This window comes from Macaca thibetana, chromosome 16 (genome assembly GCF_024542745.1).
Source record: "Macaca thibetana thibetana isolate TM-01 chromosome 16, ASM2454274v1, whole genome shotgun sequence".
NCBI classification, from domain to species: Eukaryota; Metazoa; Chordata; class Mammalia; order Primates; family Cercopithecidae; genus Macaca; species Macaca thibetana.
Window position 1 is genome coordinate 33,229,269 of NC_065593.1, and position 13,141 is coordinate 33,242,409.

Sequence of the window (13,141 nt, forward strand, 5' to 3'; positions counted from 1 at the left end):
GGATGTACAAACAAGATGTAGTATATACAAATTATTCAGCCAAAAAAAGAAATTAAATTCTGCTATGTACTACAACATGGATAAACCTTGAAAACATTATCCTAAGTGAAATAAGATAGGAAAGGTCAAATATTTTATGATTCTACTTACATGAAGTAGGCGAATTCATAAAAACAGAAAGTAGAATAGAGGTTGGCAGGGACTGGGGAAAAAAAGGGATACAGAATTTCTGTTTGGGATGATGAACAACTTCTGGAAATGGATAGTGGTGATGGTTATACAATATTGTGAATGTACTTCATGCCACTAATTGTACACTTAATAGTTCAAATGGTAAATGGTATGTTATATATATATTACCACAATAAAAATAAAATAAATTGGCAAAGCCAGGGGAAGGTAGGGGAGAGCTATGTATATACCTGAGTTTGTGAAGATCAGACAAAAATTCACATGAACTATTTTGAAAGTGTTTTACAATAATCCTAATAAGACATAGCTGAAAATATAATACTGATCATGACTAAGCCATATTCCTATTACAGTCAGAAATCATAATTTAGTACAATTTTTTGCTTTCTCAAAGATACGAGAAAAAGCTGCAAACATGTATTTGTATATTAGAAAAATATACCTTTTAGTAAGGGTTTCACAGCAATGCAAATGTCAAAGTAGCACTAGCACAAATTAAGGCAAATAGTTTTTTAACTATTAGGAGATAACTGTGAAGGACTTGGTAAATGTGAAAACTTTGAAAAGCTGAAAAATCCATCTGTAGTATTTTGACTTCACTCACATAGGGAAATGCACAAACATCTACTACATTCCAGATATAGGGACTCAGGATACTAAGATAAACAGAAAAAGTCTACCGTTTCAGTTTAGCTTATCCCTACCAGGATCACAAGAGGCACTAGTTAAGAACAGACATTTTGGCGGCATTTTCAAATTCTCAAACCAACACAAATACATGAGATGAGCAAAAGTCTTCTAAATTACACTGTAACCTACAATTGTCTATCTTCTAATAAATTCTTCTAACATATAGAGAACTGCTGTGTAGTGCAGTTCTCTAAACTTCCAAATTAGGAGTTTGAAATATGAGCCACATGTTACTTAACATTCAGAAGACATATAAATGAAAGCAAAAGGTTATGGCTTAAAAGAAAACTAAATAAGAAATAACTATTGATTTTTAAATAGCAATATATCACAATCATAGACACACCAATAACTGTAACCATATGGTTCTCTCAATCATCAAGCATACGCTAAACACCTATTTGTGCTTAAAACAGTCCAATGTGGTTTTTAAAAAAGGTTACTCTTCAAGCAGCTTTCAATCTAGTTGGGAGAGTAAATTAATACACATAAAACATGTTTTATTTACGTACATATGTATGTAAAAATACTCAAATACAAAGGATGCAAATGTAAGAATTCAAGGGAGATAGATAAATTCAGGAAAGCTCCAAAGAAGGTAAGATTTAGGCAAAGACCAGAAGGATAGATAGAATTGAAAGGGAATGAACCCTTCATAATCTAACTTCATCTTGCCTTTCCAACACATTGTACAATACAAAATTATTAGGATAAAAGCAGTCTATGGCCATACCAACCTGAACATGCCCAATCTCATCTGATCTCGGAATAATAAATAAATTAGAAAAAAGGCTGAGTGCGGTGGCTCATGCCTGTAATCCCAGCACTTTGGGAGGTCGAGGTGGGCGGATCTCTTGAACTCAAGAGTTCAAGACCAGCCTGGGCAACACAGCAAAACCCAGTCTCTACAAAAAACACAAAAATTAATGGGGCATAGTGGTGCACACCTGTAGTCCCAGCTACTAGGGAAGCTGAAATAGGAGAACTGCTTGACCCTGGGAGGTTGAGGCTGCAGTAAGCAGTGAATGTGCCACTGCACTCCAGCCTGGGTGGCATAAAAAAGTCATTCCAGATAAGAGAAACCACAGAAATATGAAATAAGAAGAGCATACTAATTAGCCCACTTAGTGCTTATTGTAAAGAGGTTAAATATTTTACACAGGAATACATGTCAAATTATATAAATTACATGGGAGAAAAAAGGCTCCAAAAATTGCATGGAATTTTGACATGACTTTACAATGTACTCTATTCATACCCACTACTCATTTGCTATTTGAGAGAAATGTCTCAGAACCAGTTAAACCAAGGCTCACCTTCAAAACCAGGTGGGCACCCAAATTATAACACAAATTAGAAATTTGTGCTTGTCCTTGCATATAAGGCTGTTTCATTTTTCCTTCATATTTACTACTGATTGCTTCATGGATTCAGATAATTTTAGAGCCAGGAGGCATTATTTATAACCCAAATTTTACATGTTTACATTCCTGAAACATTTGAGTATTTTTGCACAAATGTCATGAGACAAACAAAATCTACTCTGTAGAAAACAGTTTACCAGACTATTACTGGTAGTTGTATTCTGTCAGCTTTCTCCTTTAAGGAGAACGCACAGCACTAGGTAGTCCCATTTATTATGTCAACATTTTAATAAGGCCAGGTACTGTAGCCCACACATGTAATCCCAGCACTTTGAGAGGTCAAGGCCAGAAGATTGCCTGAGTTCAGAAGTTCAAGACCAGTATGGGAAACAACAGTGAGATTCCCGTCACTACAACAAAATAAAAAAATTAGCCAGGTGTGATGACGCACATCTGGAGTCCCAGATACTTGGGAGGCTGAGATGGAAGGACTGAATGAGCACAAGAAGTAGAGGTTGCAGTGAGCCATGATTGCACAACTGCACTCCAGCTAGGGTGACAGAAGGAGACCCTGTCTCCAAAAAAAAAAAAAGGTCTTTATCTGTTCCTTGGACTATTTGCCTCCTACTCCTTCAATTCATTCTTTATATGTCCAATAAAATAATCTTTGAAATGCACCTCTAGTCATTTTACTCAGATGTTCTTCTTCAGTGGAAGGTACCTATGCCCTATGGTTTGAAGTCAGTTGTTTCAGCATGGCAAGCCCTAGTAGTTTCTATGATTTGGACCCTGTCTGAACACTGTGTACCCTTGCAAATGTTGCTTTCTAGATCTTGAAATGCTCTGCTTTTCCACAGGTTCCCCTTAGTATCTCTCCTCTTACATAAACTGCACAAATCTTACTATATAGCTTGACTGAATTTTTAGGGATGCATCCAAGAAATTATCATGCAAAATTAAAATACAGGCCGGGCGCGGTGGCTCAAGCCTGTAATCCCAGCACTTTGGGAGGCCGAGACGGGCGGATCACGAGGTCAGGAGATCGAGACCATCCTGGCTGACACAGTGAAACCCCGTCTCTACTAAAAAATACAAAAAAACTAGCCGGGCGAGGTGGCGGGCGCCTGTAGTCCCAGCTACTCGGGAGGCTGAGGCAGGAGAATGGCGTGAACCCGGGAGGCGGAGCTTGCAGTGAGCCAAGATCACGCCACTGCACTCCAGCCTGGGCGGCAGAGCGAGACTCTGTCTAAAAAAAAAAAAAAAAAAAAAAAAAAAAATTAAAATACAGAACATTTCCAGCACCCCAGTAGGCTCTCTCCTGTTCTCTCCCAGTAGTCAATACCAACCCTCAGAGGTCACCACTATTCTTTCAACACAAATTAGTTTTGCCTATTTTTGAACCTCATATATACAGAGTAATGCAGTATTTACTTTTTGTGTGTGTATGTGTGCATGGTGAACTCATTTTTAAGACCAAATTTTATGCATCTTCTCTGTGTAGAAAATCCTGACAAGATTATTAGTGTCTTGAAATTAGGGCCAGTATATGATTTTTATTTCCAGAGGCTGGCATACTGAATAACCTCACCAACAAACTGGCACATATCTTTCTCCTTGAACTACCTGCCTTGCTAGATCCTTATCTGTCAAAACTAAGCCCAGATGTCAAGTTCTCTCAGAGGCCTCAGCCAGTCAGCACAGTGGCTCATGCCTATAATCCCAATGCTTTAGGAGGCTGAGGCTTGAGGACAGGATTTTGAGACCAGCCTGGGCAACATAGTGTGGCTTCGTCTCTGCAAAATTTTAAAAAAATTAGCCAGGTGTAGTGGTGCACACCTGTAGTCCCCACTATTTGGGAGGCCTGAACCACCATGCCCAGCTAACAGTACCATTTTCATAACAAGCCCTGTATTCCCACCTGATTCTAAACTATGTGTATATACCATTGTAATAAAAACAAAAACCAAAAGACTAAGAAAAGAGGGAGGGAAGCATCAGCCATGGAACATAGGAGAAAAAGAGTCTTAGACCAAGAAAAAAAAAGTTAATCATAAAATTTAATTTAAAAGCACCTGGATTATTTAGAACCAAGATAGAGCTCTGTGTGTTGAATTTTATATAACTCTGTAAAACACTTTAAGCAAATAACTTTCCAACTCTAACTTCACATACAGCAGTAGGATAATACCTGTCATCATAAATGAAAAGTACATGAAGGTCATCATATAAAAATGATTATTTCATATAAAAATTAATATAAAATTATTAAATTTTATATATACCCAAAGGAAATTCTCAAGTGTTCATAAATACAATACTTACCCCATACTAATCTCTCAGGAATTTATTTACCAGCTTCAAGTATTTGAACTAAACAGACAAAACTACGTAATATAATTAAGACTTTATTTTTAACTATCATTTAAAACTTTAAGCACAGGCTGGGTGTGGTGGCTCACGCCTGTAATCTCAGCACTTTGGGAGGCCAAGGCAGGTGGATCACAAGGTCAAGAAATCAAGACCATCCTGGCCAACATGGTGAAACCCCATCTCTATTAAAAATACAAAAATTAGCTGGGCGTGGTGGCTTGTGCCTGTAGTCCCAGCTACTCAGGAGGCTGAAGCAGGAGAATTGCTTGAACCCAGGAGGCGGAGGTTGCAGTGAGCCGAGGTCGCACCACCTGCACTGCAGTCTGGGAAGAGAGACAGACATCGTCTCAAAAAAAAAAACAAAAAACAAAAAACAAAAAACTTTAAGCACAAACTTTTTAAAAGCTGCTGAAAGGAAAAGAAATTTTGAGGTGGATACATTTAGTATAACTTGATCCCTGTCTTTATTTTTTACCCCCCAACCTTACAAACATGAAAGCTCTCCACATCTTCTCTCCATCATTTATACATTTATACATTCATCCAGACATCCAATATTTACTGAGCACTTAAAATACATTAGACACTGCACCTATCCTGACACTGGGGATTCAGCAACAGACCTGACAATAAACATGATAATTACATATTATGATAAAGGCTGTACACAAACTGTTCAGAATATTGCACAATAGTGATAGACAAATACCACTTCATATGAGGTGATAAAAGAAGGCATCCTTGAGGCCATCTGAGCTGTGGGCATCAGATACGAGAATGAGCCAGACATGTAAAAATTCGTAGTCTTTCCAGGATGAGAGAAAGTGGCAAATGCAAAGGCTGCAAGCCAGAACAGGTTCCAAGAACAAGAAGATGGCTAGTGTAGCTAGTGTATAGGAGGCAAGGGGTAAATTACTACAACTGAGGTTGGAGTTTTAAGTAGGAACCAAATTATTTACAGCCTTGTAGACCATTATAAAGACTACATTTTTAAAAATTAATTATAGACTTTAAAGCAAGGAATAACAAGATCTGATTTGGATTTTAAGAATACACTGACTGTGGGAAACTACTGCAGTGTCTTGGAGCAAAAGATGGCAGTGGGGACTAAAGTGCAGGCAATTAAGCAGAAGCTAACAGACTAAACTGAATACCAAACTAATAAAACTTGGTGACAGATTCTAACTGGAGATAAGGGGATATGGTCAGAAATGAGAGAAAGGGAGAAACTGAGGATATCTCTAGATTTTTCAGTATAGTACTTGGGTTGCAATAGTGATGCCATTTGCTGTCATAGGAAAGACTAGTGGAGGCCTATCTTGATAGAAGGATCCTTTCCATAATGGAATCTCTCCAGACCCTTTCACAAGTCATTACCAAAAGGCAACTACAGCAAATGTTAAAAGGCTTTTGCCACAGGATAAGATGCTGGGACAACCAAGCTTCTTTATAGAAATGAAAGACACTGGAGAACTTCCTCTATAAAATCTCATTTTAGCATAGTTTTGCTTTTAATGCAGTCCAGTGTCTAGTATCCCAAGAAACATGTTATAGGCAAGGTTACAAAACATCAGTTCTCCTGAATCTTATACACGAGATGGCGAAGAGCTTAAGAATTCCCTAGGCCAGGCGCGGTGGCTCACGCTTGTAATGCCAGCACTTTGGGAGGCCGAGGCAGGCGGATCACCTGAGGTCGGGAGTTGGAGAACAGCCTGACCAACACGGAGAAACCCCATCTCTAGTAAAAATACAAAATTAGTCGGGCATGGTAGCACCGTGCTTGTAATCCCAGCTACTTGGGGGACTGAGGCAGGAGAATTGCTTGAATCGGGGAGGTGGAGGTTGCAATGAGCCAAGATTACGCCACTGCACTCTAACCTGGGTGACAGAGCAAGACTCTGTCTCAAAAATAATTACATAGGCCGGGCACAGTGGCTCATGCCTGTAATCTCAGCACTTTGGGAGGCCAACATAGGTGGATTGAGGTCAGGAGTTCGAGACCAGCCTGGCCAACATAGTAAAACCCTGTCTCTACTAAAAATACAAAAATGAGCCGGGCATGGTGGTAGGTGCCTGTAATCCTAGCTACTCGGGAGGCTGACGCATGAGAATAGCTTGAACCCTGGAGGCGGAGGCTGCAGTGAGCCAAGATAGTGCCACTTGCACTCTAGCCTGGGCGACAGAGACTCAGTCTCAAAAAAAAAAAAAAAAAGAAAAAGAAATAAATAAAAACAAATTAAAAAGAGCCTTATGTTAATGAATACTAAATTCCTAATAAAGAGGGGTGTTAATGGAAGGCCTTGAATACTGGTCATCTTTGAATAGATATGTCTTAGGATAGATTGCTGACTATAAAAGAAAATTCTCTTCTATTGCTGCATATCTCACGCACACACAACACAAAAGAAACAAACAGAAAGAACAATAAACACTTGAAAAGCTAGTTTTTATCAGGCTTTTGTATCAATAATTAACTACATACCTCTAACTTCCAAGAGTTCTTTATTATTAAATGAGACGACTTATTGGAATGCAGAAAAGACATGAAATTGCTCAACTTAAACACAAATATGTCATGAGGCCCAGAAAGCAAAAGCAGAGGCATAAACAAGCTCTCAAATGAGAAGCCATGCTTCCTGGATACAGTATGAAAAGAACTGTCAGTCCCACCTTAATCTTCTCAGTACACTATCCAACTACTAATTTTTAGTCCATAAATTTAAAAAAATCCCTCCACCACTGCAGCTGTTTAACATTAAAGCTTCTAATTCAAACTCTCAGTATTACTCCAGTGCTGCAAAAACAGATTTTTCTATAGTGACAACAAAAATAATAACTTCTCTAACTTTTCCAGTGATCCAAGTATATAATCAAGTGTCAAAAATCTTCCCTTTCTCATCCTGAGAAAATATCTGGCTATTGGTTGGGCATCACAATCCCAACTCTAACTTCCTTACACATCTTTCTGGAAGGCAACTCTGAGTGCTGTCACTGTAAAGTCTCACTAAGCACAAAGAGAGACAATGAACAAGAAAAAACAAACAAGAGCTGTCCAGTTTGGTAAATGCGGAGCTCACTAACCAGCAAGTGATGTCACCTCATTTTGCTCATCCCCCCAAATCCAGAGTTCATCAATATATTTATCTCCTCTTTGTCAGTGACACACCAAACTTACGAACTGAAGATTAGTGAGGTGAAAACAGTGAAATTAGTGAAACCATGAGATCTGTGAAAACAGCACCTTTGTAACCACTCAGGTGACTATATAAGCAGACTAATTAAAAACTGCCCCATTTTCTCCTTTACAAATAGTCAGATCTGGCTAGGTATACTTTTAAAAGGCTTAAATGAAACCAACAATTCCAAACTAATGCTAGAAAGTTCACTGGTGAATTTTAAAAATTCATAGGAAGGTAAAATAAGTGCTTTAATAAGGGAGATAAATACTGCATCCCAGAAGGTACTGACTGTGAAATTCAATTTCCATGTATAGAATGATACATTATGCTAAACCAGCTAACATCACATCATAGGTAGCATAAATGTAATGAAATTTTAAGATTAATACTGAGAAATTGGAAAACAAAATCTTAGTTGCGAGTCATTGTTTTAAAGCATCTTAGATTTGGTGGATAAGCAAAATGAAAAGTACTAAATTGTCAACTGTTACATGCTTAATTATTCCACTAGTAAACACAACTACCTGTAAGTGACTATATTGAGCATACACTATAAAATGAGCATAGTGCTAGTGGCCCTTCCAGGCCATCAGAGAAACCATACACACTCTATATTTCCATAGCACTTTCTCCTATAGCACTGCAGCACTTATTATACCATAAGCTGATCATTTATAAATGATATGCATATATACTACTTTTGAACATATTATGTGCATTATTAAACATATGTAAGTTAGAACTATAAACAGAATTTCTAGTATTTTATTCCCATCCTCTATGAATAGGCTTACATTCTTTGATACAACAGCTTACAGTGAGATTACCTCCCAATAAACCCATCATAAGTTGAAAATACCATTAAGTCAAAAATGTATTTAATATACCAAATCTACTGAACATCATAACTTAGCCTACCTTAAACATGCTTAGAATACTTATATTAGTATAGTGTTGGACAAAATAACACAGTAATGTGTTGAAAAATCTCATGTAATTTATTAGCGTACTGAAATATGGTTATTAATACTATTACGGTTATTAATACTAAATATTAATACTGTACTGAAATATGATTTCTACTGAACACATATAGCTTTTGCACCATCGTAAAGTTAAATTGTAAGTCAGGGATTGTCTATATACACTTAGTGGAGATCACTGAACCAAGCTATATGATCCTAGAGAGAGGGGTCTTGGTTATCCATTTCCTTAGTGCCTAATTCACACCCAGCCTTTAGTAAAAATCTGCTGAATTAGTACCCTAGAATTTAAAGTATAAAAAAAAAAAAATCTGCTGAATTAATGAGCAAAAGGACATTTTAAAATATGAATCCATAACACAACTTTTTGACACACTATAGTTCACTCAGCTACTAAGCTCAATATAAATGCCAGATTTTAAAGAAAGGAATTAAAAGAAATTCACCCACTGTATTTTATTACTACAATTTAAAAGTTAAGAATCATTTTAATTCAGCTGATTCTTATACACACACACACACACACACACACACACACACACACACACACACACATCACCTTATAATCCTGTTTCCAGAAAGACGAAAGTAAGGACAGAGGAGCAGATAAGACAGAAGAATTAAAAAACTGGTAAAGATTTTTAAGATGTCTTAGAGTTCTAAAAGGATCTAAAATGCAACTCATCTTTCACTGAGTGTTTTTTGAATGCTGTGTTCCACACATTTAAAATACACTTTTAAGAATACACAAGACACAAACTTAGATGCAACAAGGAGGTGAAATAAAGAGATGAAGAACATGCTGCTCAAATTTCCGTTATCCGCGAAGTACAAGTATGATTCCTTAGAAAACACACGTAATATAAACAACAGTCAAGGCTTTCCTGGTGTTTTACTCAAGATATTGAAGAAAGATATATTCAAGCCAAAAGATAAAAGTTACCACTAATACATCTCCCTACCAGTGTTTAAATGTACACTTTCAGAAAATGTTAAGGTTTAGATAACTGACAAACAGTCTAGCTAAAATAGCGTGCAAAAACCAATCTTCCTAATTTCTAGGTGCTTCTAAAATGTAACTGAAGTCACTAGACTGCCCTTCCACTCAGGCCCAGTGTTATCTGTCATTAACATAACACTTTGTTTCCAAGGCCCCACTTTGCAAGATAAACTGCCTGCAATTCCATGTTTGTATGTGGTAATATATGCCTATTTTTTAAATACTACCTAATCGCATCTAGGCATTATTTAGCATTCAATAATTTTAAGTAAAGCCAAGGAGACAAGTATTTCAGTAGTTTTGTCAAGCTTGTTTTGCACACACTGGACTAATGTGTGTTTGTCAAATCCTATCTACCCGTACCCCCATTCATTTTACACAATATAAACAAGTAGATGAAACCAATGAATGCAGGTTTTAGCAACTATTTATATTATTCAAGTGCCCAAAAGAGGTTCCAAGCCATTTTTAGCTCTATCAAAAGCTTCTGGGACCAGGCACAGTGGCTCACGCCTATAATCCCAGCACTTTGGGAGGCCGAGGCTGGTGGATCACCTGTGGTTGAGAGTTCAAGACCATCCTGGCTAACATGATGAAACCCCGTCTCCATTAAAAATACAAAAAATCAGCCAGGCGTGGTGGCAAGTGCCTGTAGTCCCAGCTACTGGGGAGGCTGAGGCAGGAGAATGGCTTGAACCCGGAGGCGGAGGCTGCAGTGAGCTGAGATCACACCACTGCACTCCAGCCCAGGAGACAGACTGAGACTCCGTCTCAAAAAAAAAAAAAAAAAAAAAAAAGCTTCATAAACTCTTTCTGTAATCTTAAATTCTATATTAAAGTCTGACATTTACTAAACAGTACCATGCTTAAAGAAGGGGGCTTCTGTTTTACATTTAGAAATACAATTTTATCAACTTGCTGCTCTCTTTTGCTTTAATTTTCCTCTAAAGCAAACTGGTAAAACATAAATTCATTCCAATAGTTACAAATAAGCTCTTAACAAATATTTTGCTATCTCTTCAAATACATGTGTTTTAAAATTCAACAGACAGACACTGTATAAGAAATTGAACAAAAACCTTCCAGTCAGATCAGTTTGAAACGCAATTAACTTCATTTGTATTTACAAACGTACAATCCTAGTTTGAAAGGAGATTAAGCAGGCTAGAGCTGAATACAAGTTTAATTTTAGAATTTCTCAATGCCAGGTACATCACTAGTATTCACACCCTCAAACTTAAGAAACACTTCTGAACCTTGAAGCTGTAAATCAGTTTGACTAATGTCCTCTTTCATACCATGTAAGCCATTGCCTAATTGACGCCAGACCTGTCAGGCTCAACAGCATCCCGGAAATGACTAGCCTACTAGAGCTGGAAACACATCAAGAATTTGGACTATTTCTCATATTGGGGCAGAGAAAAAAGTTCAAGTGAGATTCTCCATAAAAACAATCATTATACTGTTCCACAGGGGGAAAAAAAAAGAAAGACATAAAAGGCATATTTGTGTTATTCTGGTAAATCCACCACCACCAATACATCTCAATTCTGTATCTTGCGGTCAGGTGATGGTCAACTGAACTTATCCCTCTTCTTCCTATATACGAACAAGAGTTCCCTTCTCAAGCCTCATTTTGAATACATGTCTTTTAATCTAATTTCCATTTTATATCCTTAGCTACTAAAACCACCTGGAGCATGGCTGATTTCTTGACTTGGAAACCTGTTAACAATAATGCCTAGCTCCTAATCTCCTTAATGTTTTTTCACTTCTTACCAAGAATATCCATTAAATGTCTAAAAGAAATACAAGCATGCACAGATCTACACACACTGAAATCCCAGTCATGAAAAATTAAGACATTCCAGCCATAAACTGTGCAACAGACACTTCAGTTAGTGTGTGCTTTAGTGAACACGGACAGCGGTATCAGAGTGAGTGGTAGGGGGTTGGGGCTGCCAACAATATACTGTGCCTCAGAGCCAATAAGCAGCAGGCCGGGACTGGCAGCCAGGCCAGTCTCTAAAGGGAGCTTTAACACAATATCCGAATGCTGGACTTTCCAATGCCATTTCACGGAGAGGGATGGAGCGAGAACTGGGAATCAAGTGCAGTCAAAGGCGCTGGTCAACGTCGGAGGAGATGAAACCTAAGACAAGGTCTGGTGGCAACGCCAGCTGTCCAGTCTCACCTCAAACACAACTTCATTTCAGATCGTTCTTATCAAAGTCAGCCGCTCAAACGGTGAACGGGGCAGAAGTGGATGGCCACAGCCCCCAAGAGGCAGGCATAGGCCCTCGGAAAAGGCAGGGACTCCCCAGATACGAAGGGGCTTCCAGTAGCAGGGAGGAGCGCTTTTCAGCCGCCTCCTCGCCCCCTTCCAGCTAAGCCTGTTAGGAACGAGGTTAGGATGTTATTGGAGGTTTTTATGAAGGAATGATAGGAGAAAATGGCAGTGAAGGATGAGGGGGGCTGGAAGGGCTGGAGCCGCCCAAGAAAACGGGGAGAGGAGGACTTCCCTGAACACATCCAGGATCACAACGCCACCAGGGAGCACGAGCACTGCCCTGCCAACGCCGATCCCGATACCCCTCTCTCAGGGCAAGCTTCGCCCCTTTCCAAACGGCCCTAATTCCCAAACGCTGCTTCCCACCAGACCTCTCTCCCCCACCATACTCCCCAAGGCCGGCCGCCTTTCCCTTCCGCCTCAGGCGCCCCACGCCCTCAACCTCCCTTCTCCTTCCCAGTCACCCACCCTCTGGGCTGCCCGTCGCGGGCCTCCCAGGCAGCTCGCCCAGACCCCTCCCCCCCTCACCTCTCCTCAGCGCCTCCTCGTAGCTGAGGAATCCGATCCGTGACTCCTTGGCACCCATGCTCCCCTCATCCCCTCGGCAGGGGGTCGGAGCCTGATCTCGCCCCCACCCCCCTCCCGCCTTCTCCTCGGCGTCCCTGGGTGACGGTGACGGTGTCGGCGTCCCCCGCCCCCACCTCCCCCCACACTAACAAGTGCGGCTTCTGCCCCGGCGGCTCCTCCCGGTCGCCGCCACCGCCTCCATGCCGGATCACGTGACGCGCTTCCACCCCGCCCCCTTCCCTCCCTCCTACTCCGCCCTTCTCTCTCCTCCCTCCCCTTCCCTCCTCACGCCCTCTTCCCACCCCCGCCCCCTCCCGCCAGCTCCGCCGAGGGTCACGGGACCCGAGCCCGGAGACTGTTCCGGGTAATGGCCGCCCAGGGCCGCATGCTCCGCCCCTCCCCAAGCTAACCGCGCGCGGGAGCGGCGGGGAGGGGGACGCATCGTCGCACGTAACGCATCGTCCCACCTTGCCGCCAATCAAAGCCGCGCGCCCCGCCCGGGCGCC

General features: G+C 40.3%; 1 protein-coding gene across 5 annotated transcripts in view; it reads right to left on the reverse strand.

Annotated features, from left to right (window-relative positions):
- Positions 1–13,141, reverse strand: part of USP32 (ubiquitin specific peptidase 32) — a 255,531-nt gene that overhangs the window by 208,820 nt on the left and 33,570 nt on the right. The window contains exon 1 of one of the 5 annotated variants that reach the window (XM_050764566.1): positions 12,597–12,971. The exons of 3 other annotated variants lie outside the window; for them this stretch is intronic. In XM_050764566.1, the coding sequence (XP_050620523.1) occupies positions 12,597–12,654 (58 nt within the window). In that variant the 5' untranslated portion in view covers positions 12,655–12,971. Of the gene's footprint in view, positions 1–12,596; positions 12,972–13,141 lie in introns of those variants that run through there. One more of the 5 variants, XM_050764568.1, reaches the window with a different exon arrangement.